Below are 24,022 nucleotides of genomic sequence, written 5' to 3' on the forward strand. Positions count from 1 at the left end.
ATATTTCTCCTCAGTCTCCTCCAATGTACACAGTTTCATCAGCCTTTTACTTTCCCGACCTTGGTATTTTTAAAGAGTAGTAGTTATTTTACAGAATGTTTCTCAATTTGGATTTGTCTGATGTTTCCTCACGATTAGACCAAAGTTATGCATTTGGGACAAGAGTACCATGGAAGTAACGTTGTATACTTCTCAATGCATTTTTCAGAGGGTACGTGATGTTGATGAAGTGAAGTGACAGCACTTGGTGAAGTGCTGTCTGCCAAGTTTCTGCCCGCAGACACTACTTTCTCTTTTTAATTAAAAAGCATCTTATGGGGAGGTATCACCATACTCTCACCCATTAACGTTAGCATCCATTGGTAGATCTTGCCTGAGATGGTTCTGACTGTGGAGGTTGCCTAGTGATAATTTCTCTTTTAGTTATTTTTTCTATATTTATTAATTGGGATGCTCCAGGAAGGAAAAGCTGTCCATTCTCCACCATTTGTTTATTTATTTCTTCGATTATTTACTTATATCATTATGAACTCACAGATGTTTAGTTTATCTCGGGTTATAATCTAATACTATCATTATTTGATCGTTTACAAGTGTCCCAAATAGTTTTGGCCCTTGGGAGCTCCTTAAGGTTGGCCCTAATTCCCTTTGATGTGCTTCCTTTGATGTGTTCTTTAGCATCACAAGGTGTTCCAGGCTCATCATGTATTTTCTCTGTCCCCAACCCTGGAATTAACTATTTTTCTAAGGAGTTCTAGTTCATTTATTGGAGAATAGTATTAGAAACCATGATCTGGCCACTTGTGTTCATTGGTTCTTGGACCAGCAATTTGACATTGAAGCAATGTCATTGCTTCTAGGATCTCTCAGTGGACAGAGCTAGGACACATGTATTCACATCCATCCATACCCGTCTGCCTACCTACTTATAAAAACTACAAGTTCATATTGATGCCTCTAATTCTAATCTAATACTACAGTATATTTCCTTGCTTGTAACTTCTGTTTCTGGTGGTGAGAACTTTGGCTCTCATTATCCAAAATATTTTTCTTTTTCATTCATTCCTGCTATGTGTGTGTGTGAGGAGGAGGAGGAGGAGGAGGAGGAGTATGAGTTTCTAAACCACGCGCTTGTAAGGAACAACTTTACTAACTAGAATACAATATTTCTGTGAAGGTTCTTTTTGCCTTTAGCCTTACATTAAACAGTGAAAAAATATAGTTTTATAAAGTGACTTAGTTCTTTTCTTCCCCACCCTTTTCGTTGTGGTTCTGTTTTTCATTTGTAACATAGTTGGGTTTATTTGTTTGTGCTCCATTTTAGATTCCCGACCCCCAGACCCCACCTTGCCTCCTGGTCGATTTCAATTATTTATTTCTCTTTTAGGTATTTGAATCATTATGTTGGCTCTAAGAGTCAGAGTTACAGAAAAATATATTCAGAAAAGTGTTACCGCCCCATTATCTCCACCATTGTTCCCATTCTCTCTTTCTTTCAACCCTGTTCCTACTAACTCCCTGTAGCCTACCCGTCTCATTAGTTTCTTGTATCCTTTCTGTGTTTCTTAGGGACAAACAAGCAGATGCTGCACGGTTGTTAATATACCTTTCTTCCCATACGAAGGGTCCCTTATACCTTTTGCTGTATAAACTATATATCATGTATATGCATTATATATAGGTATATATGCACTTTCTTTTCCACTTGATATATCATTGACAAAAAGATTTAAATCCACTCCATCCCCTTTAGCATTCTGTGATATAAAACCATTTTATTTTTTTATTTTCACCCAGAGAATTTTGCATATGAAGTGTACGACTTAGAAATATAAAAGTAAAACATCAAAACTCAGGGCAAGACTGTTTCTTTGAAGTTTCTTTTCCTAAAACATAACATTCCTGGGTGTGTACCTATCCATATTTTTCCTCTGTAGATTTACCTCAAAGGTGGTGTAAGTGTTTGGTTGTCATTTTAAATGCCTTTGTTTATAATTGCAAATTTACCTGTCATTTCTAGCTGGTAGCGGTGTTTGATGAGCAAGACCCGCATCATGGAGGTGATGGCACCAGTGCCAGCTCCACAGGCACCCAGAGTCCGGAGATGTTTGGCAGTGAGCTCGGCACCAACAGTGTTTCAGCGTTCCAGCCTTACCAAGCAACGAGTGAGATCGAGGTCACCCCTTCGGTCCTCCGTGCCAGTGAGTGCATATTTCGTCTTCACTTACGGGGGCGCCGACTGTGTTATCCAGCCGTGCTCTTGTGAATGGAGTTCATTGTCTGTTTATAGCAAAACCTGATTAAGTTTAGAACCTGGGCGAGTGTCTTTTGCAAGAGAGCGAGGCAAGATTCTTTACGTTTTCATAGATTGGCCTTACTTTACTTCGGACTGGTAGACTTTTAATTGCTCACCAAAGGTAAATAAGGATAATAGTTAAAGTTATACTACCTGCATTTTTCTTTCCATATGTTTTGTATGAACGCTAGAACAGATAGAAATAATCGACATCCTTCCATTGAAACCAAACACAGTGTGTTGGATTGACCATCAGCTTGGTTATAACAGTTACTTGAACTTTATCTGGAGACCAGGGGCTGAAGGGACCTCAGGGATTGTTATCTTCAGGGATCTGGAAGAGCTGCTATTAGATACCATCTCAAGGAACGAAAATATTGGACTTAGTGAGTTTATAGTAGGAATCCTAGGATTCCTAGTGCCCAAGTTCCGGGACACTAGCTTGAAGAATTCTGTAGCCATTCCTGCCAAGCTTACAGTGAAGAATTTCTGCTAAACATTCTGTTTAGCATTTGTAATTGTATAATCTTATCTTTGAGCAATTGTTAAGACTAAGAAGGCCTATTTCAAGAAATTTATAACTTAAAAATCATTCATCTTTTACGCACATCTATCTAGAAACATTTCAGTTTTTCAAGTGGAAAATTTAGTCTTATGTGATGTTACTGGTAGTCTTCAGTAGATCTTCACATAGAGACAGGTAATAATATATAATAATATATAAACTAATATATAGAATATAGTTAGATAATTTTTAGAATATATAGTTTATTCTTATAAAATGCATCGTTGTCCCCACTTTTCACATTGGTAGCAGTCTGTAGCATTTTGGTAATTTGCTTCTAGATGTTCATAAACTATTTCTGCTTCCACTGTCCCTTGAGGATATATATATATATATGGGGAATAAGGAAAGAACGTCAATTTAACAGTTAACAAATCTGACGACCCATCAGAAAAGGGAAAGTATGCCATATAGAGATGTAGAGGATTGAAAGGCACATTGCATGATGGGATATGTATGTGATGCCCAGGGGATCGTGTATGGTTGCAGACCAATGTTAACCACTTTCTAAAATTGCTTTCTGTCACCTGGACAAGAATAATCGTAGCGAGAGCTGGGCACAGTGGAAAATGTTTCCAAGGAAGCGTGGATAGGAACAGCCACTGTAAGGTGTTTTAGCTGGACCTTTCCTTATATCCAGGAGACGTAGGTTGTTTGTGCACATACATGAACAAATATATTTTAAACTGATTTTGTGGAAGTAACATTTGATTACTACATGGATACACTATTTAAAAAATCTTATGTAGGATTTACTTTGGGCAGTGTTTTTCAAAAGGTGAGGTGTGTACCATGTATGGTATATGAAGTAATATGCAGGGAGTGTGCAGGTCATTTTCTTTTATTGTACACTAGCTCATTAAGTCCATGCCTTAATGATTATCTGCTTGGAACAAGCTTGTGTTTAAGAAATGGATTGCCTAGTTTTTATTTAAAGAAGATTTTAATGAAACAGGAGTACAAGGATTCATAGGTGCCTGATGTTTGGAAAACAGCGTCTTTATGTGAGTAATTACACCTTAATGTATATAATGAAATACAGAGCTTTTTGTTGTGTTACTGTTGTGGTTTTTTTATTCATGTGTTTTACAAAGCAAGGTGCACCTTTAATTTAGCTGCACCTTAAAAATGTGTTGGAGGAAAGGCCAGTCCTGTCTTTAGGTTAAGAAGAATTTGGATGGCTTGCTGCCCATCCATTTATATCTTTATTTTAAATTTATTTTTTACTTTTTGGCCACGCTGTGTGGCATGTGGGGTCCTAGTTCCCCGACCAGGGCTCGAACCCAGGCCCCCTGCATTGGAAGCGTCGAGCCCTAACCACTGGACCGCCAGGGAAGTCCCCCATTTATATCTTTTGACTTCACTGACTCAACAAGATTTTTAAACCACCACCACTCATATTTGGCTGGCTCTGTGTGTTAAAATTTAAATGCTGTTTTCAACCCCAAACATCTCTTTTACCTTGTTTTAATTGAGAAAAGGAAGTTATATTTGAAGCATATGTGTTGTCTTGCAGTCATCAGTGAGAAAATATGCAAATATTCAGAGCAAGAAGCTCTGAATTTTATTTGCTAACGTTATTTAGATTTTATGGCCTTGGCAGGCACTGGGTAAATGCGTGTTAAACATCTACTAAATACAAGGTTTGGTGACTATGTGAAAGTTACCCAATACATATGAGTCATTTTCTACAGTATTAATACCATTCATTCGGAAATAAAACAACAGTCGGTCTGTGCTGGCCAGGCCTTGTGCTAGGCGATCAGAGTTCAGAGTCGAGTTAATATGGCCTAGTCCTTGCCATCAAGGAGTTTATGTTCTTCCTCTTTTTCAGATACGGAAATAAAGAAACCAACAATATGTAGAGATTTGTTCAGTGATGGAATAATCAACTCCACTTAGGGGCATGGTTAATAAAGGATTTCAGATAAATAAGCCTCAAAATTTATCTTGAAGAAATAAAGTAATAATTTTCCTATGAATGAGTTAACTTATCTCCTCCATTCCATAAAAAATTGATGGAAGCCAAGAAAACTGTGGAAGTATTTTCCTATGACGTGAGAAAAAAAATTAAAACATTTTGTTTTCCTCCCAAAGTTCATTTTTCCCTTCTGATTAAAAAAAGCAATTTAAAACATTTGGGCCTCCAGAAGTGCTGTGGGCCCTGGGCATTGGACCTTCTCTGCCTTAGGACTGTCCACACTGGAGAAATGCAGCAGTTTTCAGGCCAGTAATGCCATTTTAGGGAGTGGTGCATAAGGAATATGGTGATTTGACATCAAACCCTTTGAACTGTTCTGGCATTTCTTGGAAGGTCTCTGCATCCTTCAGGCATAGATAGGTATACTTCAATTTAAAGATAAGCAGATATGGATAACCTGAGTAAAAGTTCTTTTTTTTTTTTTTTCCAACCAGACTTTTGATAAGTTTGGGAGTATAGTCTACTTTATGCTTTTAACATGAGCTTGCTGTGCAGATACTCCTTCCTAGGATGGTGGTTTAGCATATTCATGGTTCAGAAAGAATAAGGCAAAGCCACATCATGCAAGGTCAGCAGTCTCACTCAGCTTCAGTTCGTTCTTCTCCAGGAACCTGGCCCCGGACTGTGAAGAGTAAATGAGATGTTTGACCTCCTGATAGTGCCTGACACACGACAAGCACTAGAGTAACAGGAGATTATAGACAGACGATGGTGATGATGATGTCTCTTGAGTGCAAAGCCAGTAGTTATGGATGTTCTAAAGGCGTGAGGAGTTACGGAACCCAAGTAAATAGGACGTGTCTTCCTGGATAGGAAACACTGCCTTTCTTAGGTAGGTGGGGTGGAGTGCTTTCATACAGGGTCAAAGTGGAACCGTGTTCTCTGAAACTCACGGTTCCGTGGTAGATGTTTAACTGTATATTTATTGTTCACAAATCCAGTTTTAGAGGGACCTACTGTGCTCAGGAGCACAGTTTCCGGAGCAGATCACTGAGACCAAGTCTAGCATTTTTTTTCCCCCACTTATGATTTTTTTCTTTTTTAATTCTCAAAGCCTTTTTATAGAGATCAGACATTCTGGGGGTAGCCTGGCTTTAGAATGATGGCAGGATTTCTTTTCATCCCAGAATACTGATTTAATATTTCCTTTGGAAGAGCCAGACTGAAGATTCGAGATTCCTTGGCAGTGGCATATGCCCTAGTGATGGAAGAAGTCCTAGAAATAGAATTGCTGTAGAAAATTTGAGAAACAACGTATCCGATTAGATTGTCTTTTAACATTTTAACCTTTCTGAGCTATGTTAATTTTATAGTTAATTTTTATCCATGTCTGGCAAAATGTTGCTGAAAATGGTGCTCTTTAACTAATTGGTAAGATTTTACTAGCTCCCTAACTTTGAAAACTTTTACAGAGACATCAAGAACTGCTGTACAAGGCTTGTGTCATAAAGTTAGGTGCTCCCGACCCCGCCGCCTCTTTCTTGAACTCTAAATTTTTTTTCTTACTCAATAATACACGGATTGGTTTTGTCTTGCTACGAGATCCAAGATGTTTGGTTTAGAGACCTATTCTCTTAACATTACCTGGTATTAGAACTATTTTCCGGATTTTATTTAAACATATATTGAAAATAGAAATAATATTCCTATTGTATTTCCTTTTAACTTGTGAAGTGGAGCATGGCATACAAATGGCATTCTCAGTATTTCAAATAATTACCTTCTTACTGTGCAAGTTCTATTCAGCATATAAAACCCATCCAGTTTTGTTGTAGATGCAATCTGATTATTACATGTTGACAAGGTCATATATCTATTAATTGGATTGGAGATGGGATACAAAATTGCTGTAATTATTGTAATTTTCTAGCTAATTGCAGGGTTGGTGGTGAATATTTTACTTCTGCAAAATGAAAAACAGTATTCCATCAGAAGTTGTTTTATGGGGTTTCAGACATTCTGTTTCATATCTTTGGTGCTTTTTGCCCACAAAGTATCTCTTTTGTATCTTTTTTGTGTATGGATCCGCCTCTGAATGTCAGAGCGCTCATTGGCAGGGATCAGTGGAAGCAGCAAAGACAGAGAGCCTGGAGTACTCTCAGCTACCTCTTTGTTCTGGTTGCCACAGTACCTCTATTGTTTATTTATAAACTGGAGTACTCTCCTTTCAGACTTACAATCAAGGTTGGATGGGTCAGATCCCATTGGAAGAGGACTCCTGTGCTCTGCTCTCTTGTCACCTGTGCACTCAGAAATACTCCCTGAAATGAGCGTTCTTCACTACGTTCAGACTGTTTATGTGTTCTTTCTTGGCGTGAATAATTAAGTGAATTATTGGCCAGCCCACTTCACATTGTAATACGGGGCTTACGTTGCATGTTCTCTGTCTTTTGTATTTTTTGCTTTATTGAAGCTGAGCCAGCTTCTAAGAGCTGAAAGCCGAATTGACATTTTAAAAATAATGGTGTGTATACAAGGTGAGTGTGTTTGGAGGGTTGCAGGTGGGGGGGCCGGGCTACTGAGGGGGTGTTGGGAGCTTGCTGCCGGGGATGGTGCGAGCAGACTGATGTTTATTCCCTGCTGGAGTATGAACTGGAGGCGCAGGTGACAATTGCCAGGCCTAATGAGCAATTTGGCAGATAAGACGGGCTGTCAGGCGACAGCAGTTCAGCAGCAGGCACACTGTCTGCGGACCAAGATGCTTGTTCCAGAGATGGCATTTCAATACCATAAAGAAAGCCTTCTTTTTTGTTGATATCTGGCGTTGCAAAGATGTGTGTTTCATCCTTCAATTTTCCAGTGAAGTAACCAGCAATCAACATATGGTGATTTTGGTTGCAAAATTATTTTTAAACTTGCCTTTTCATGTGGTCTTCCATTAAGAAAAATGGGGGGGGGACGACAAGATATATTTTCCCCACACCAGAACACAAGAAATGTTAGGTTTTAAAATGCTAATAAAATGTAAGCGATCAGTTGCTTCATTGGGCTGAAACATTTCATCTGTGGTCTTTACATTGGAACTTAACACTCCACAAGGTAACAGTGTAGTCTTTTCATCATACTGTGTCATTTATATCTGCTTCCTTTACCCAGGAATCCTTCCACAGAGCACACGAAAATCTAGACATGTGCATGGATTCTCCCCACAGAGGCTATGAGTATACTGTATTGCATAAGTGACGCTGGGGACAGGTTTCCACATCTTTGTAGGATGGAGCAGTCCCTTAGGAAACCTCCAGGTCCATCTCCCCTGTTTACCGTCAGGAAACTGAGGCTCAATGGAGTGAACTAACACAGTCTGTGCTTATGGCATAACCATAGCACACCTCTTCATATTCAAGACAAGTGGAGTTATTGCCAAAAATGTATGCACACTTACTGTATGTCAAGGTCCCGTTGTGGCATTTCCAGACACCAGACTTGGAGTCAGAACATCTTTGGACTTCCCGTCTGACACCAGTATTTTCGAGTTATCTTTCAGCAGAATAATCATTTGCTTCCTACATTGTTTAATTACATCTTTGTGAAGTACTTAATTTAAAAAAATCTCCACACATATGTATACAGTATTTTACACTTAATAATGGTGACTGTTGGGCCACTGGGAGGAGGAGTATATTTTAGAAACTCTCTGCCCCATGTAATCAGACGGACTTTGGCCTGTAGTTAGCGGGTGGTCCTTGGTCATTGAAAAGGCTTCCTGTAGTGTTCACGGCACCACCTGTGCGAGATCTCCACACCCCAAACCTTATGGAACTGGACCCCTTGTGCACAGTCTCTGCATCTGTCACACCTGCTGAAATCTAGGGAAGAACAGTTTTACAGATTCCTTCCCCACCCCACTAAGATTTCTCCACTGTCCAATCACTTCTGTATTTCTCACTTCTTTTTGTCCTTGGCTAGTATATTTTACTTGACCCTGAGGCCTTGCCTTGTAGTCTTGCCTTTGTATGGGGATATATCTTATGTGTCCGATTTTTTTTCTGTTCATCAGGTGCAAAAACGGTTACTGACACTTGAAAATTCGTAAAAGTGATATAGCTATGAATATATTAAGAAAGCACAATTTAAATCGAAGCAAGAAAGCCCATTTTCAAATGGCAATAAGAAGTGCATTACCTAGAGAAAATAATTGTATGAAAATGTTTGAGCAGACACGATTAGATTGTAAACAAGCTTTCTTTTGCATTTTCATTCTCCATTCTAACCAGGTATCTAGGTTCTTTTTTCTATTAGCACATGTCACAGAGAGACCCATATGTGGATTATTTTGTCATCATGAAATCCTGGCAGATAACATCTTCTCTTTTCTTCTTGCTGCTCTTGATACAGATCTCTTGTATAGATCTTCTTGAAACTGTGTTTGCTTCTTTATTCTTTCATTGCTTTTAATGTCAGAAATGGCTTTGCGTTCCTCGTTCTGTTTGCTCCTGTCTCCAGCTAGAGACCGGCTTCATCTCTCAGAGTCGTTGTGTGAGCCCCAAATGGGAAGGGATCGAGAGGCAGCCCTGCAGGGACACAGAGTGCTTGGTAAATGCGCCCCTGAGGTTTCCACCCCTTCTGCCTTTTCCCTGAAATGGACAGCTAGTGGTCCCTGTGATGGCCACGTTTCGAAGAAAAACCACCTTACGTCTAAATCAGTGTATTGATTCATTATACTATTTTGTATTTACAAATTTCATTTATATTGATGTATAAATTAACAATTTATTAATTATTATCAATTCATTGCCTACATTTCAGCAAATTGTTTTTCTCCTTAGTAAAGAGCTTGGGCACTGCAGCATGTGCGCATAGTGGCGTGAGACTGTGTGCCCCATGACACACGTGAGAGAGGACAGCGCCTTCTCACAGAGAGATCTCTATCCAGCACTTTCTGTGACTTAGATTTGATGCTTCCTTTACATATTTCCCTCCAGTTGGCATTTGACAGAACTTAAATAAATCTAGAATTTTGATAACTGCAAAAAAGGGGACTGTGCTTCCGTTACCTCACCTCCTGTTTCTCTCTCTTGGTCTGAAACATGGTCCAGACCATGGACCTGGCTTATTCTCGGGTACTGTCACACTGCCTGTTCCTTGGTGGAATGCCTTTCCATTTGTATTCTCTCCTAAAGTTGTAGAAAGTTTTCTATCCCTACATTTTTCTACATTACCCTCCATTTTCTATCTGTTCTGGGGATTAAGCCACCACTATGTGTTATTTTTCCAACTCTTTCTTACAGAGTTGAGAGTAAATAAAGCAATTACAGCAGCTCGTTGCCTGGGCTGCAGTTCTGTTTTGACCGTATTATACAAGCATCATTTTCTTGTCTTTATAGTGGTACCCTAGTAGTAAGTCTTTGTATGTACATATGCACATATCTGTGGCTGTTATTTAGTGAGGTTATATATGGAAGGAGCATAGGAGTAGCATGTACCTTCAGGAAAATAAATCATTTTGTAGAGATAATTCCCATGTTTAAAGATGGAAAATTACAACCGGAACCGTCTAGGACCAATCATAATATGGGAAGAGCAGGAGCCAAAGGGCATTTCAGACTACGACTCTACTCAGCCCATCATCACATTTAATTAAGATGTCAGTTTGTGCCATGGCTGATCCACTGGTTAATTTGTTATTTAGATCAGCTTGAGAAGTGTTTATTTTAAATATAGAATTTGTGTTAATGCATTGGAAAAGAATATTCTCTTGCTTGGCAGAGATGGTGCAGCCTAAAGATGTATGACTTAGAGCAACAAAAACCAACTGGTGATCAGTTTGCATAAGTAGTATAGGAGTATCTACTAATGCTGGATAATAACCGTTCTTATGTAATCAGAGTCAGGGGGTTGGGAATGGGAGGCAGAAGCAAGGTCAATGATGAGTCACAGGGGCTTCCCTGGGGGACCAGTGGTTAACACTCCGCTCCTCCACTGCAGGGGGCACAGGTTCGATCCCTGGTCTGGGAACTAAGATCCCGCATGCCACGCGGTGCAGCCAAATAAAGAAAAAAAAAAAGAAAGAAGAAAAGATGAGTCACAAATCATAGAGCAGAACTGCATTGAATCCTGAGGATGGGTCTGTGATCCGTGGTCAAGGCTTGGGGATCATGTGTCCACTCTGAGGGGGGTGGGAGAGCCAGGTGGGCAGGGGTCTGTCTGGGCCTGTCCTTGGTGCTTCATCCAGAAAGCTTCCCAGTCTGCCTTCCTCATTTCCCTCCCTCATCGAGGACATGGCACCTCTTTTCTTCAAAATTGGGAAATTAGTTTGATCAGAGTTAATACATAAACTTTGAAGAGCAGGGTGTTTATAATTTTCTGTGTGTGTATATGTATCAGTTTTCTATTCCCGCTATAACAAGTTACCACAAACTTAGTGCCTTAAAACGATACAGATTAATCTTAGTACCATAAGTCATAGTCTCATGTGGATCTCAATGAGCTAAAGTCCAAGGGTTGGCAGGGCTGTGTTTCTTTTGGAGGCTCCAAGGGAGAATCCCAAAGAAGGGAGAATCCATTTCTTTGCCTTTTCCAGCTTCTGGAGGCCACCTGTATTCCTTGCTTGTGGCCCTTTCTCCATCTTCACCATCAGCAACCTTGCATCCCTCTGACCATTCTTCTGCAGTCACGCCTCCCTCCCTTTTCTTCTGCCCTTCTCTCCATTTTTTAAGGACTCATGTGATTACACTGAGCCCCCCTGGAAAATCCAGGATAATCTCCTCACCTCAGTCTTTGCCTTCATTCCACATGTACAGGCCTTTTTGCATGTCAGGTAACATGGCAGGTTCTAGGGATTAGGATGTGGACCAATCTTTGGGGGCCATTATTCTGCCTACACAATATACAGTTAATATATAATATTAATAATGTGAGGTAGTGTGAAAAAAATACCACTACCATTGCTCTATGTTTGGGGCATTATCTTTCCTCATCAGGTGACTCTGGATACGACAATCAGTGTCTGCCCCAAAAACATTTATGTGATGATCATTTTGATGTAAATGCATTGGAAAGGAAAGTGATGAACATTGGGACAAACCATCTCATTAGAAGTATTTCTTTGAGACCATTTCTAATTTAGGTGAGCCAGATAGAGCAATATTTGTAAAAACATCACTCTAGCCATTATTATATAATTCTGTTTGCTTGACTTTCATGTAACAATTTGTTTGATATTTATCTCTTGCATAGTTAAAAAGAATTTTCAGAGTATTGACTTTTATACTCTAAGGGTGAAATTTTGATTAGAAAAATTATGTGCAATTTGTGAATACTGAAAACATTGGGCAGTTTCCTTATCTCATATGTACTCTATCTTCTTGCTCAAGCTCTCCTTCTTACCTTCCTCATGACTTATTGTATTTGTTTTTTTAAGCTTTAAAAAAAATCTACAAAGTTATTACAGATGTTTACTTTAGTTATGTTCTAGGCCTTCCCATAGAGTATCTAAAGAATGACTTTTAGGATGATTACATAAATTGATGGAGCTTGTGAGTATTAGATGTAATTTTCATTCTTGAACCTCCATCAGTTCGCATTCTTGAGCTCTTTTAGAAGTTTCTAATAATTCTGTTTTGAATGGCATTGAAGTGACTGAAGACTAGTTCTAATGAACCTTCATGAACACATTCATCTAAGGACCTTTTTTTGGTATTACTTCACCTTGTTTCCTTCTTTTGCCTGTAAAGAAGTGCATTGTTGGGCGTTTACCAATCTTTTAAAGAATTAAACGTTTTCTCAAACAGCACTCTTTCCTCTTTCTGGGTTTCCTTATATGCTGCTTTATTTTGTAGCTGCTTTATGTACCTCTCTGGCAGTTCAGTTGCTGAATAATGGAATGTGATAAAAGACTATTCATATCTGTGAACATAAAATTGCAACAGATCCAAGTTCAAATGTGTACTTGATCTTTAAATTTTATTTACCAGGGTGCTAACATTTCCTTAATAGGATTTTTCTTTTACACTGAAGAAATGTTTTATAATATTTTCCACTGAACACAATTTTATATATATTTCAATTTTCGTACATTCTGCAAGATTGTAAATTTAAAAGGGAACCTCGCAAACAACCTTCTACATCTATATCCTCAATTGGATATGCCTGATTCGGGGCCAATGCAATACTCTTATTAGTGTAGAAAATTGAGACCCTTAATTAGAAAAAATATCTCCTGAAACCACATCTAAAATGACTGCTCTCTGCTCGATGATTACGTCATCCCTCTTCATTCACTTCCTTTATTATCAAGACATACTGAATCGCTGCCTTTTTGTTAAGGTCTTACTATAAGACTTAATTGTGTCAGAGGAGAAGTTTGGTCTAGCTATCAATGGTTTTGCAGTTGTGGTTATTATTCCTTACCAACTTTAAAGACAGAGTATATACTTGGAGAAAAAAACCATTTTTGAACTATAAATAAATTGAGTAACTACTGCTGGCACAGTTTTATTCTCTGGAACTTGGCTGTTGTAGACTTGATTCCTGTTTACTTATTTACAGTGAATGATGCGTCACCATCATGGGTAACACAAATGCTGATGCATGCAATCTACTTTCTTGTGCAAGAGTCAGGACTGTCATGATAGTGGTGTACTAAACATGTCTGGAAAAGGTGTGCGTGCGTGCGTGTGTGTGTGTGTGTGATTTGTAGTGATTCCTTGCCTTTATTTTTGTATATTTCATAAGTATTGTCTTTTTTTACTGATTGAAAACCGAGTTTAGATATGGGCTTTTTAACTTAAAATTTCCATAGCAATACTAAAGATTATTACATGACATGAAGGTATTGCTCATAAAACTAATGGGGCAGTTTTTTTCTGTATGATGAATATATTACGTTTCTAAATAACGAAATGTTATGTTTTCTAGATTTTTTTCTTCATTTACTTTCATAAACTCTGTCCTTGAAATAAGTACACATCATACAGATGCCACACACCCAGATGGATTTTTAAGGAAGTTATTAATCAGATGAAGCTAATAAATAGTGAAGACTCTCTACCTGCATCTGACTGCTTTTTGTAATTTGCTTTCAATTCCTATGGGTTCCAAGCTTCAAGTTCTTATGCTACTCATATTTGAAAATTTTGTTTTTTTTCTGTCAGCTCATCTGCTAATCTTATTGGTAACTATTATATTTTTGAGCATTTTCTCACAATAAATGTTAAGACATCAAAATAATATAAGAATATTTTTCACATTTCTCTACCATTACTTATTGTCTATCACTCCATTGCTCCTTGAAAAGATTTACTAGGTGTTTGGTGCGAAAATGCAGCTGTTTTATATCTGTACCTTGATTATCATCAAATATGCTTCATCTTTCTGAAAAATGGAAGAAATCAAACTACAGTAGTACTTGTCACTTAACCTTTTAAAAGTCAAGGCACGTCTAAGTAAATGGGTTCAGGGTCACATCTAGACCCACTAATCATGTAGTTAAATTTCATGTTGCATCTTAGACCTTTAATTTGTGAGAAACAGCACTTTAGGAGGCTTGACTTAGAAAATCTTTCTGGTGAAACTGAGCCTCTTCTGAATAAATGTTGTAGTGATATAAAGTCAGCACAGCCTGTTCGGAGGAGATTCATTCAACTGTAGCACAGAAAATATTAAAGAAACCATCATGATGAATGTGCAACTTTACACAGCTTTCCTTTTTAAAAAATTTAACCCTGATTGGGGAAAAAGACTATTATTCAGTATCATTACATTGCATATTTTCACACGTCTTTATAATTTTCTCCTTTGCAAGGTCACTTGTCTTCTGTTCAATTTTTTAATCGTAGAAAATTTCAAGCATATACAAGATTAAAGAGAATAGTGTAAAGAAATGCCATGCCCAACTCTCAATTCTAACAATTATCAATTTATGGCCAATCTTGTTTCATCTATACTTCCCCAAATGGGATTATTTCAAAGTAAATTCCAGATCTTATATCATTTCTTCTGAAAATATTTCAGTACTGTATATATTTCTAAAAAGTAAAACTTTAAACATATAACCCCATACAATACTTTCTTAATGCTATGTAATGTAATATTATTATTAAAATTACTCTATTTTGTAAATGTGGTTTCATATTTGGCTTCTTTAAATCAGCATCCAAAGAAAATCTACACACTGCATTTGATTGATATGTTTCTTTTAGTCTATAAGTTCCTCTTTCTGTGTGTGTCTGCATGTGTCTATATATGGGTATGAGTATATGTATGTATACACACACACACACACACACACACACACACACACACACACATATACACATTGCAATTTACTCATTGAAATTGGACTGATTCTCTGGTGGTTTTCCTCTGTCTGGAGCTGAATCCATCCCTGTGGCATCTACTGTGTTCTTACATACCCTGTGTTTCTTATAAACTGGTAGTTATTAGATGTAGAGTCTTGATTTGATTCTGGTCTGAGTCTTTGACAACAGTATCTCTAGGTGGTATTGTACAGTTCACTCAAGAGACAAAGTCTGGTTGTTTCTCATTGTGTGATATTAGCTAGCAGCATTGGTGATTATTGCCTAGATCCATTATTATTTTTTTTAATGTTTGCAGCATGTTGATATTCCAGTTCTTTTGTTTATTGGCCACATAATTTCTCTAAAGATAATTTTTTTTTTTTTTTGTCAACTAGTTTGTTACCCTGAGATATCCTTTGTATAGGAAGAACAGACCACATGCCCAATTCTGTCTTTTTATCAGTTTTCATAATAATGAGTTTGTTTTCTTGGCTAGCATCTCCTGGTTTCACTTTTCCTTTTTCCCTCTTTAAAAAAGTCACTTATGAGTTAAAAGAACTCATAAGCATTAGTATAGTTGTTATTTCAGTCTATTGCATTATTGTTCTTATTGCTGCTCAGATCATCCATGTTCGTGGCAGTGGGACCTCTCTAAACTGGCTCCTGAGTGCTCTTGATAAAAACATCCTTGCTTTCTGCCATGAAATGTGTTCCATGCTCATCTTATATATTTTCTGCCGCACATCTGGTATCAGTCACTTCCCAAAGCAGTCTTGTCCTGTTAATGGGAAGAGGTATTCAGAGACTGCTATTTGGGTACATTGATTATATTTTGCTAAGCCTAAAAGTAAGTTAAAATTAAGAGCATCCTGGTCGGGCTTCCCTGGTGGCGCAGTGGTTAAGAATCCACCTGCCAATGCAGGGGACACGGGTTCGAGCCCTGGTCTGGGAGGATCCCACATGCCGCGGAGTAACTAAGCTTGTGCACCACAACTACTGAACCCACGTGCCACAACTACTGAAGCCCGCGCACCTAGAGCCCATGCTCCACAACAAGAGAAGCCACCACAATGAGAAACCCACGCACCACAACGAAGAGTAGCCCCCGCTCGCCGCAACTAGAGAAAGCCCTCGCGCGGCAACGAAGACCCAACACAGCCAAAAATAAATAAATTAAAATTAAAAAAGAGCATCCTGATGTAATTTCAATTTTCAAAGTGATGCCTGAAAGTGTAGTGAATCTACTCTTGATTATTTGAGAGATGAATCTTTCTAGGGGCACTAATCAGCATGGGTTCTTCCTGTCAATTCCAAGTTTCCTTAATTTGAATTCTGATGAAGTTTTTAGGCAGCTATAAGACTAGTGTTGGGAGTTCCCTGGTGGTCCAGTGGTTAGGACTCGGCGCTTTCACTGCTGGGGCTCGGGTTCAATCCCTGGTCAGGGAACTGAGATCCTGTAAGCCACGTGGTGCAGCTACACACACACACACACACACACACACACACACACACACACACACACACACACACACACACACACACACTAGTGTTTCCGTGGGCACTATGACTGTGAGTGTGATGAGGTCGTCCTGGGCAGATGTCAGAAGCACTGATGGACATTCTGCTTGGCTGTCAGTAGATGCCAGAATACCGAGCTGCCAGCATGCAGGTATTGGTAGGAATCCCTCGAAGGAATCCAGGGCGTTTTTATAATGAATTGCAGCCAATGGTTTAGGGCTTTGCTGTTGTTCAACTAGTGAAGAAGAACTGGCATCTCAGTTAGTGAGCTTAGCATTATATATGTGCCCCTGGTGAAACGGAGCGGCCAGAGCACTGTCTCTAGTGGACACCGTGGGGGCATTTGGTCACGGCCAGAGCTGCCGGGGTCTTTAAGGGTCTGTGCGACCTGGCTGTCCCTAGTGGCGTTGGCCCCAGCTCCTACAGCCTCACCAAGCCTTGTGACTTCATGAGCTGCGTTTCACCTTCCAAGGCTGGTGTTGGTGGCGGTTTGTGCAGCGGGGTCGTGATCAGGGATGTGGGGACACAGAATACTGAAGCTTTGCGTACATCTGTATTGTCTCGTAGTTTAGAATTTACCATTTCTTGTATTTTTTTTTTTAATCTGATGGAGGCATTTTTATTTTTATTTTTTTAACATCTTTATTGGAGGCTTGTATGTGTTTAATAATGCTTCTGTTAGTTGAGCATGCGTTTAAATGATAAATAAATAAAAAATGATACTGCGGCATGCTGAAGAAGGTTTTTGCTCTTGTGCTCTGTTATCAGGAAAGTAAAGCTCCCGGGCCTGTCTCTGGCCCGTCTCTCTGTGTCCTTTCTTGGGCAGCCCTGGAGTTCGTTCTGCGCGTAGCAGGAGTGATTGTTGAGAAACCCACATCTCTTCCTTCTACCCCAATGCTTCAAAACTTTCCGTAGCTTCCCAATATTTTTTTAATACAGTTAATATTGGTAAGTTTTGGTAAGGTTTGCAAGAACTCTTTTGCATCTGTCTTTCCTACCCTGTACTCAGCTCCGTTGCTTGAGTTTCTTGGGTGGGTCTCAGGCTCCAAGCACCGTGTTTCCCTCTGAGTGTGGTAAAGCTGCTTCTCTGTCCTCATTGCCCACCTGCCTCACCTCAACTTATCCCTCAGGGCACTGCTCAAGTGACAGTCTCTCTGGTGGGTCTTTCCTGACTGCACAGACTTGCTGTGTGGTCCTGAAGTGCCTTGTGCTTTTGGTGACTTCAGGGGAATAGGGCATTTGTCTCCACATCCACTGGTGTGCTGGTAACTGTTTAACAGCTGAATCTCTGAAACCAAAAAAGACCTGGCTTGTAGCATTTGCCCATTTCCGTGGTTTCTCACTGTGGCCAATTTCAAGTTCCCAATATCATGTCACTGAACACAGAATTGGAGAGAAATGCACCATTATAGTGTTTCCACCACATGGATGCAATTGATGAATCACGAGTATATGTAACAACAACACGTAGTAAAGGAGTTGGGAAGCGCTGTGTTTTGAGTATTATCTTTGTTTTTAATATAATCTATTTAATTATACGTTTATATAATTTTAATTTTTTAAAAAAAATTTTATTTATTTATTTATTTATGGCTGTGTTGGGTCTTCGTTTCTGTGCGAGGGCTTTCTCTAGTTGTGGCAAGCGGGGGCCACTCTTCATCGCGGTGCACGGGCCTCTCACTATCGCGGCCTCTCTTGTTGCGGAGCACAGGCTCCAGACGCGCAGGCTCAGTAGTTGTGGCTCACGGGCCCAGTTGCTCCGCGGCATGTGGGATCTTCCCAGACCAGGGCTCGAACCTGTGTCCCCTGCATTAGCAGGCAGATTCTCAACCACTGCGCCACGAGGGAAGCCGTATAATTTTAATTTTAATAATGTTTCTGTTTAATGACCAACTCTCAAAAATTTCTGAAAACTTCAACTTTTCTCATAAGATGTTTGAGCCAGCTCTGGAGCTCACCTGTGTGAAGCACAAACAAGTCACATGTTTCGAATTGATTAAAAACAGTGGAAGAAGGCAAGTTTGGTAGGTATTTACTGCAGGCAATTCCAATTGTGAGGGGCCTGGAGCAATTTTGGGACAAGTCAGTAGAGGAGGAAGAGAGAATGTTACAGGTAAATCAATCTATAGATTAGCAACATTTAGACACTGGCTGGATTGGGGAAAGGAGGGAAAGAGAATGTTCAGATGTTGACCATGTTTGTACTAAAAAATGTGTATAGCCTCCCTCCCCCATGGCGGGAGGATATGAGCTTTCATATCATACCTATGCCTGTAGTTGTGTGAAATGGTAAAGATGAACCTGAGCTATGCCTGTCTATCTTTGCAAACCCTTTGTGATGATTACCCTTTCCGGGATGTGCAGTAGCGTAGCTGACAATGCACACCTAGTGGTACACAGCAGCCCCCTCAAGTTTTAGCCTGATGAGAAGTAAAGGTAGGGTTCTTTTCCTGCTTGCTCTTTCCTAGTGACTTAGCTGTCATAGAAACATAGTTGATTTTTATTTTTGATATTTTAATTCAGTAAATGTGTTTTGGCATGGAGCCAGCTCTCTGATAGCCAGTTGATTCTTAATGAATCTTATGATTAATTTGTAAAGATACTGCATACTATTTCTTTCCAATAGGAGTTTCTCTTTTCTCTTTTTAGAAATGCAAGCACAAAAAGATTATGGTTTGTCAAATCATTGTTTAATCCCTTGTAAAGATCCTACGCTTAGGTCATGATCATCTTTACCCATAATTTGCTTTAGAGCGTATGAGATTTTTTGAAATTTGAGGTTTCAAAGGTTTGGTGTTACTTTTTTTTTTCTTCATAAAGGAAGACCAGTGTTGAGTCCCAGGCCTCTTGTGAAATGTGTGATGTATAATCGGAATACTGTTGCTTGGAATAAATAAATGCTAATTAACTAATTTCTTCAACATATACTTTTGAGCATATTAAGTTCTAGACATGTTAGAATAAATCAGTTGTATATATCCTGTTAATTTTGATACTTTAAAGCTTACCATCCTTTGTATAAATATATTGTTGATACTGTAGAGACCCAATCATGTTAGATATGTGCTCTGATTATCTAGTAGACATGGATTTATGTTGGTCTCTAAAATAACAATAAAAACAATAATTAGAAAATAAAAATAGAGAATTGTGAAAAAGGAAAATGTAAGTTGAAAACTAAGACAAAGGAAAAGAAAATTTTATCTCTATGTAATGTATGTCTGTACCATCTATCACATAGTATACATTTAAGTCCACAAAACTTTGGGCTTCCTCCCTGGCAGCTCATGTGAAAAGGGAAGCAAGATCAACCTTTTAACATTTCCTTCCTTTTCAAACTTCCTGACCAAATACAGGCTTTGTCAGGCTCCTTGCAGACGTGCACATAATTTCAGTGCATCTACCTATGAGGTTCTTTTAGCATTTACTCTTTTCATTTTTCTTTTAATGGCCATATTGTTTAAATTTTCTTTCAGTTGATCTTACACATACCATGTATGAAGGAGCTTATTTCTGTGGAGGTATATTGATACCCAGTGTTCTGAAGAGTGAACAGGAAAAGAATCTAGAGAGTAAGATGAAAAGCCAAAAGAAAAGCAAATGTAAGTGAATGGAGGCAATTGCAGAGGAGCATGATGGCATTAAACGGGATCTGATGAAGTTCAAGGGCTCTGGGGAATGGATTATAATGTATTAATCTGGCTTTGTTGGATAGACAAGATAGAAAAAGAGAAAACAGTGAACATATTCTTGTTTGGAAGCCCCATTTTGCTATTCATTCCCTTAATTTACCAATCACTGAAAGGTGAATTATCAGAAAAACACTTCAGTGACATTTGCCTGCAGCTACTAGATTGGTAGTTTTGCCTGAATTACTTGATCAATTCAACCTAAGTTCCAATTGACTAAACGTTTGGCTGGAAAGACTCTTTTGGTGAAAATATAGACTATTTCACAAGCTTGTAGTGGCACATTGTGTGAAAATATAAATTATGAGCATCCAACACATTTCTGTTAATCCAAGTAAATGTTCCTGACTTAGATATGAGAGCAAATGCCATCATGGTTACAAAAGCTGATGTAAAATGTAGACATTTTAATACCCGTGAAGTGGGACATTTATAATATTATTTTCTAAAGGTTAACTGTCAACGTTTAGATCCTATGAAGAAAAAGTTTTAAAATGGCTTAGAATATAGTATTTGTTTTGTTTCAATGTCTTTAGACAAAAGAGCCCTTCTATACTTTATTTCTAAAAATCAAAAGCTGTTAGAGCCAGAAAGGTTTTTGAGTTTGAATCCAAGCCCTTCTTGTTATTGATGAGGAAACAGAAGCCTGGTGAGAATATGGACAACCCAGTGCTATTTTAATCTGTGTTGTGAAGTGTACGGTTTACTTTTGAAGTAAGACCGAAGCATGTATGAGCATGTCTTTGTAACAGAGGATGCCCAGACGCCCCCTGTATCCTGTGCTACCCCGTCATCCTGGTGACTCTCTTCTTTTGTACGTTGAATCAGCAGATAGTCACATTTATGGGGAAAAGTAAGGAGGCATATTAAAAATCTACACTAATGTAGATAAATTTTGTAAAATCAAACAAGATTGATTACCATCCCTACTTAATTCAGAGCAAAGGAAAGGAAACTAATTTTTCTATTTTTCCACACCTCGTTTGCCATAATGAAAATGGCATTCTGCTTTGAATCATTTTCAGTGAAATGATTTTCAATATTGTTGTCTTTGTGTCATTTTGACAATTAAAATGTATTTCTCAAGCCCACTGGAAATGCTTCAATGCTTTTCCTTCTTTTCATTTTTTCCACTGGTCGTATCTGTGCTTGTTGCCTAGGAAACTACTACTGGGTTGAATTCTCTTTGCTTGCTGGTCAGGCTGTCAGAGTTATGGGTAAAGTTCGTGGCTTTATAGTTGTAAAAGTGCTTCTTAAATATTAGAAATGTTTTATCTATATTAAAGTGCTTTATCTACTCAATTAAAAAGCAGTCAAGCAGTTGTTTGGTTTTCTTAAAATAATATTCTCCCCCCCACCCCGATTATTATTGGAATTTTCTATGTTGTATACAGATTTGCAATAGGATTTGAATTGTCACAGTGGGTTCATTCCAAATATAGCACTTTAATAAAAAATTTCTTCTGTAAATATTTGTTTTGTTTCTTTGGGGAGTCATGGACATGTATTATGATTCCCAAAATGTGCAAATGTACACATGAAAATATTACATAAAAAAGTCCAATGAGATCTTAGAAAATGTAGGTTATTTGTCCTATATCAAATAAGTTGAAAAGTTGTTCTCTCTATATAATGTTTTCGAATTAGAGTTAAAAAGAAGCAGGACTGCCTTACGTCTTATCCTTTCTTAGTGATTAAAAGTTAATAAAACTGAGAGTGTAGAATCAAGGATTATTTAATTATATTTTTGTTTAGCTAAATTCAGTGTCTGACAAAATTGTTTATATATAAAGAAATTTCAATGACGTGTGTTTTGCACGCTGTGGTAGCCACTAACCCCCTGTAGCTGTTGAGTCCTTGAAATGAGGCAGGGGAGACGCAGGAATGGGATTTAAGTGGCCGGGGTGGCTAGAGGCTACTTACTGGGCAGCACAGATAGGGGCCTTGCTACTCCAAGGCACCACCTGGGGACTCGTTAGAGATGCGGCCTCTCAGGCCCCACCCTGGACCTGCTGAATCAGAATCTGTACTTTTAACAAGATATCTTAGGATGTATGTGCAGTGCTCTCCAGCCTAGAGCAGTGATTCCCCGCCTTGGCTGCAATTACAGTTGCCTGGAGAGCTTGTAAAAATAACGCCCGAGCCTCATCCTAGACCCAAATTTCAGGATTTCTGGGTGGGGGGCCCAGGAATCAGCATTTTCCAGGATAGTCCCAGATCATTTTAATGACTAGTGAAGATTTGGAGCCACGGATGTAACTCAAAGAATGTGCGAACAAGTGCAAGGTGGGGGCGGGAAAACCTTAGTACTGACCTGGATTTCTCACCTTTTACTAAGGTCAGATAAAGGAGGGCTGCAGGTGAGAGAAAGAAAGTTGGCCCTTATTGAGTGCTTAGTGTATTCCAGGCATTATTATCCTAAATTGAGTATGTACTTGACTGAAAAGACTCTTTTGGTGAATATATAGCCTGTTTCACAAGATTGTAGTGACATACTGTGAACATACAGACTGAACCTGTTAATCCAGATAAACGTTCCCTATGTAGATATGAAGTATGAAGTGTTTAGTTTTACACACACATGCACACACACACACATTCTCCATGAGGTCCCCCCCTTCACTGTGCCACTCCTCATTCCTCCCCACAAATCCCCTAAGAATAAAATGAATTGTGATGAAGTTAAAAGCATCATTTGTTTGCCAGTCCTAGCTAAAGGGAACCTGTCTCATTCTGAAGTTCTTTCATGACCTTTCTTTTCACCTGTGGAAAGGTTCACAAAGATCCAAACATCAGGTGAGCCATTGGCTCAGTGACAGTGATTTTTCTGCAGCTCTGAGGTTCGGTGTGAGTGAGTGAGTGCAGCTCACATGCATTTGCTGCTGTCCTACCTCGGGTGAGACCACGATGGTAGAGGTTGGTGAGGAAGTTGTGAATAACTCAGAGTGCTGATCTTTCTGTTCTTGGTGTTGCAGGATTCCATGCTTCCTGGAGAGGGGCATGCTCTCTGTGGCCTGACTATCAAGGCTTGGGTTTGTCTCCACCACTTACTGATAGGTTAACTTCAGCCAAGATATCTTAACTCTGTAACACCAGTTTCCCTACCTATAAGATGGGAGTAATAATGTAACCTGTTTTGTAGCCTTGTTCTTAGGAGATGATCAATTAATGCAATAAGGTTCTTAGCACATGCATGACCCATAGTAAATGATCAACGAATGTTAGTGATTACAGACTTAATTGGCTTGTTATAAATGATCAGGACGTATTTGCTTTACATGACTCTTTCCTCAAGGAGAAGGAGGAATGGATTAGATTAGCTATGAGAGACCTCTGCACTTTGAAGGTAACACAAACAGACATGCGGCCATATGTTTCAGAACCATCCAGTCTTATTGCCGCCTTGTAGCAGCCAGGGCCAAATGGCTTTATGAATAGCCAGGGTGTACAAGGAATTAATTTGAAACTGGAACACTCAGGACAGGAAAGTGGATAATGAGCTATTCAAATGCTTTCGCATGCCGCCGTCAGACTCCCCCGGGATAAACTAGCATTTCTCCACTTTCTGCAGCCCTGATGTCTTCCTCGGCTTCGTTTTACTTTACGGTACTGATCACCTTGTGACATCATCTGCACTTATTTGTTTATCCATTGTTCTCATCCTCTCAGTGAGGGAAATGTACAAGGGATCTCTCTGGTGATCTACATCACCGGGATGTACAGTCCTTCAGGGAT

At 39.1% G+C, this 24,022-nt stretch overlaps 1 protein-coding gene across 27 annotated transcripts in view; it reads left to right on the forward strand.

Moving 5' to 3' along the window:
* PARD3 (par-3 family cell polarity regulator) overlaps nt 1–24,022 on the forward strand; it is a 625,186-nt gene that overhangs the window by 245,846 nt on the left and 355,318 nt on the right. For all 27 annotated transcript variants that reach the window (XM_082385261.1, XM_082385255.1, XM_082385273.1 and 24 more), the window contains exon 3: nt 2,021–2,201. In XM_082385261.1, coding sequence (XP_082241387.1) covers nt 2,021–2,201 — 181 coding nt within the window. The remainder of the gene's footprint in view (nt 1–2,020; nt 2,202–24,022) is intronic.

Source organism: Balaenoptera borealis (genome assembly GCF_965194805.1).
Source record: "Balaenoptera borealis genome assembly, chromosome: 3".
NCBI classification, from domain to species: Eukaryota; Metazoa; Chordata; class Mammalia; order Artiodactyla; family Balaenopteridae; genus Balaenoptera; species Balaenoptera borealis.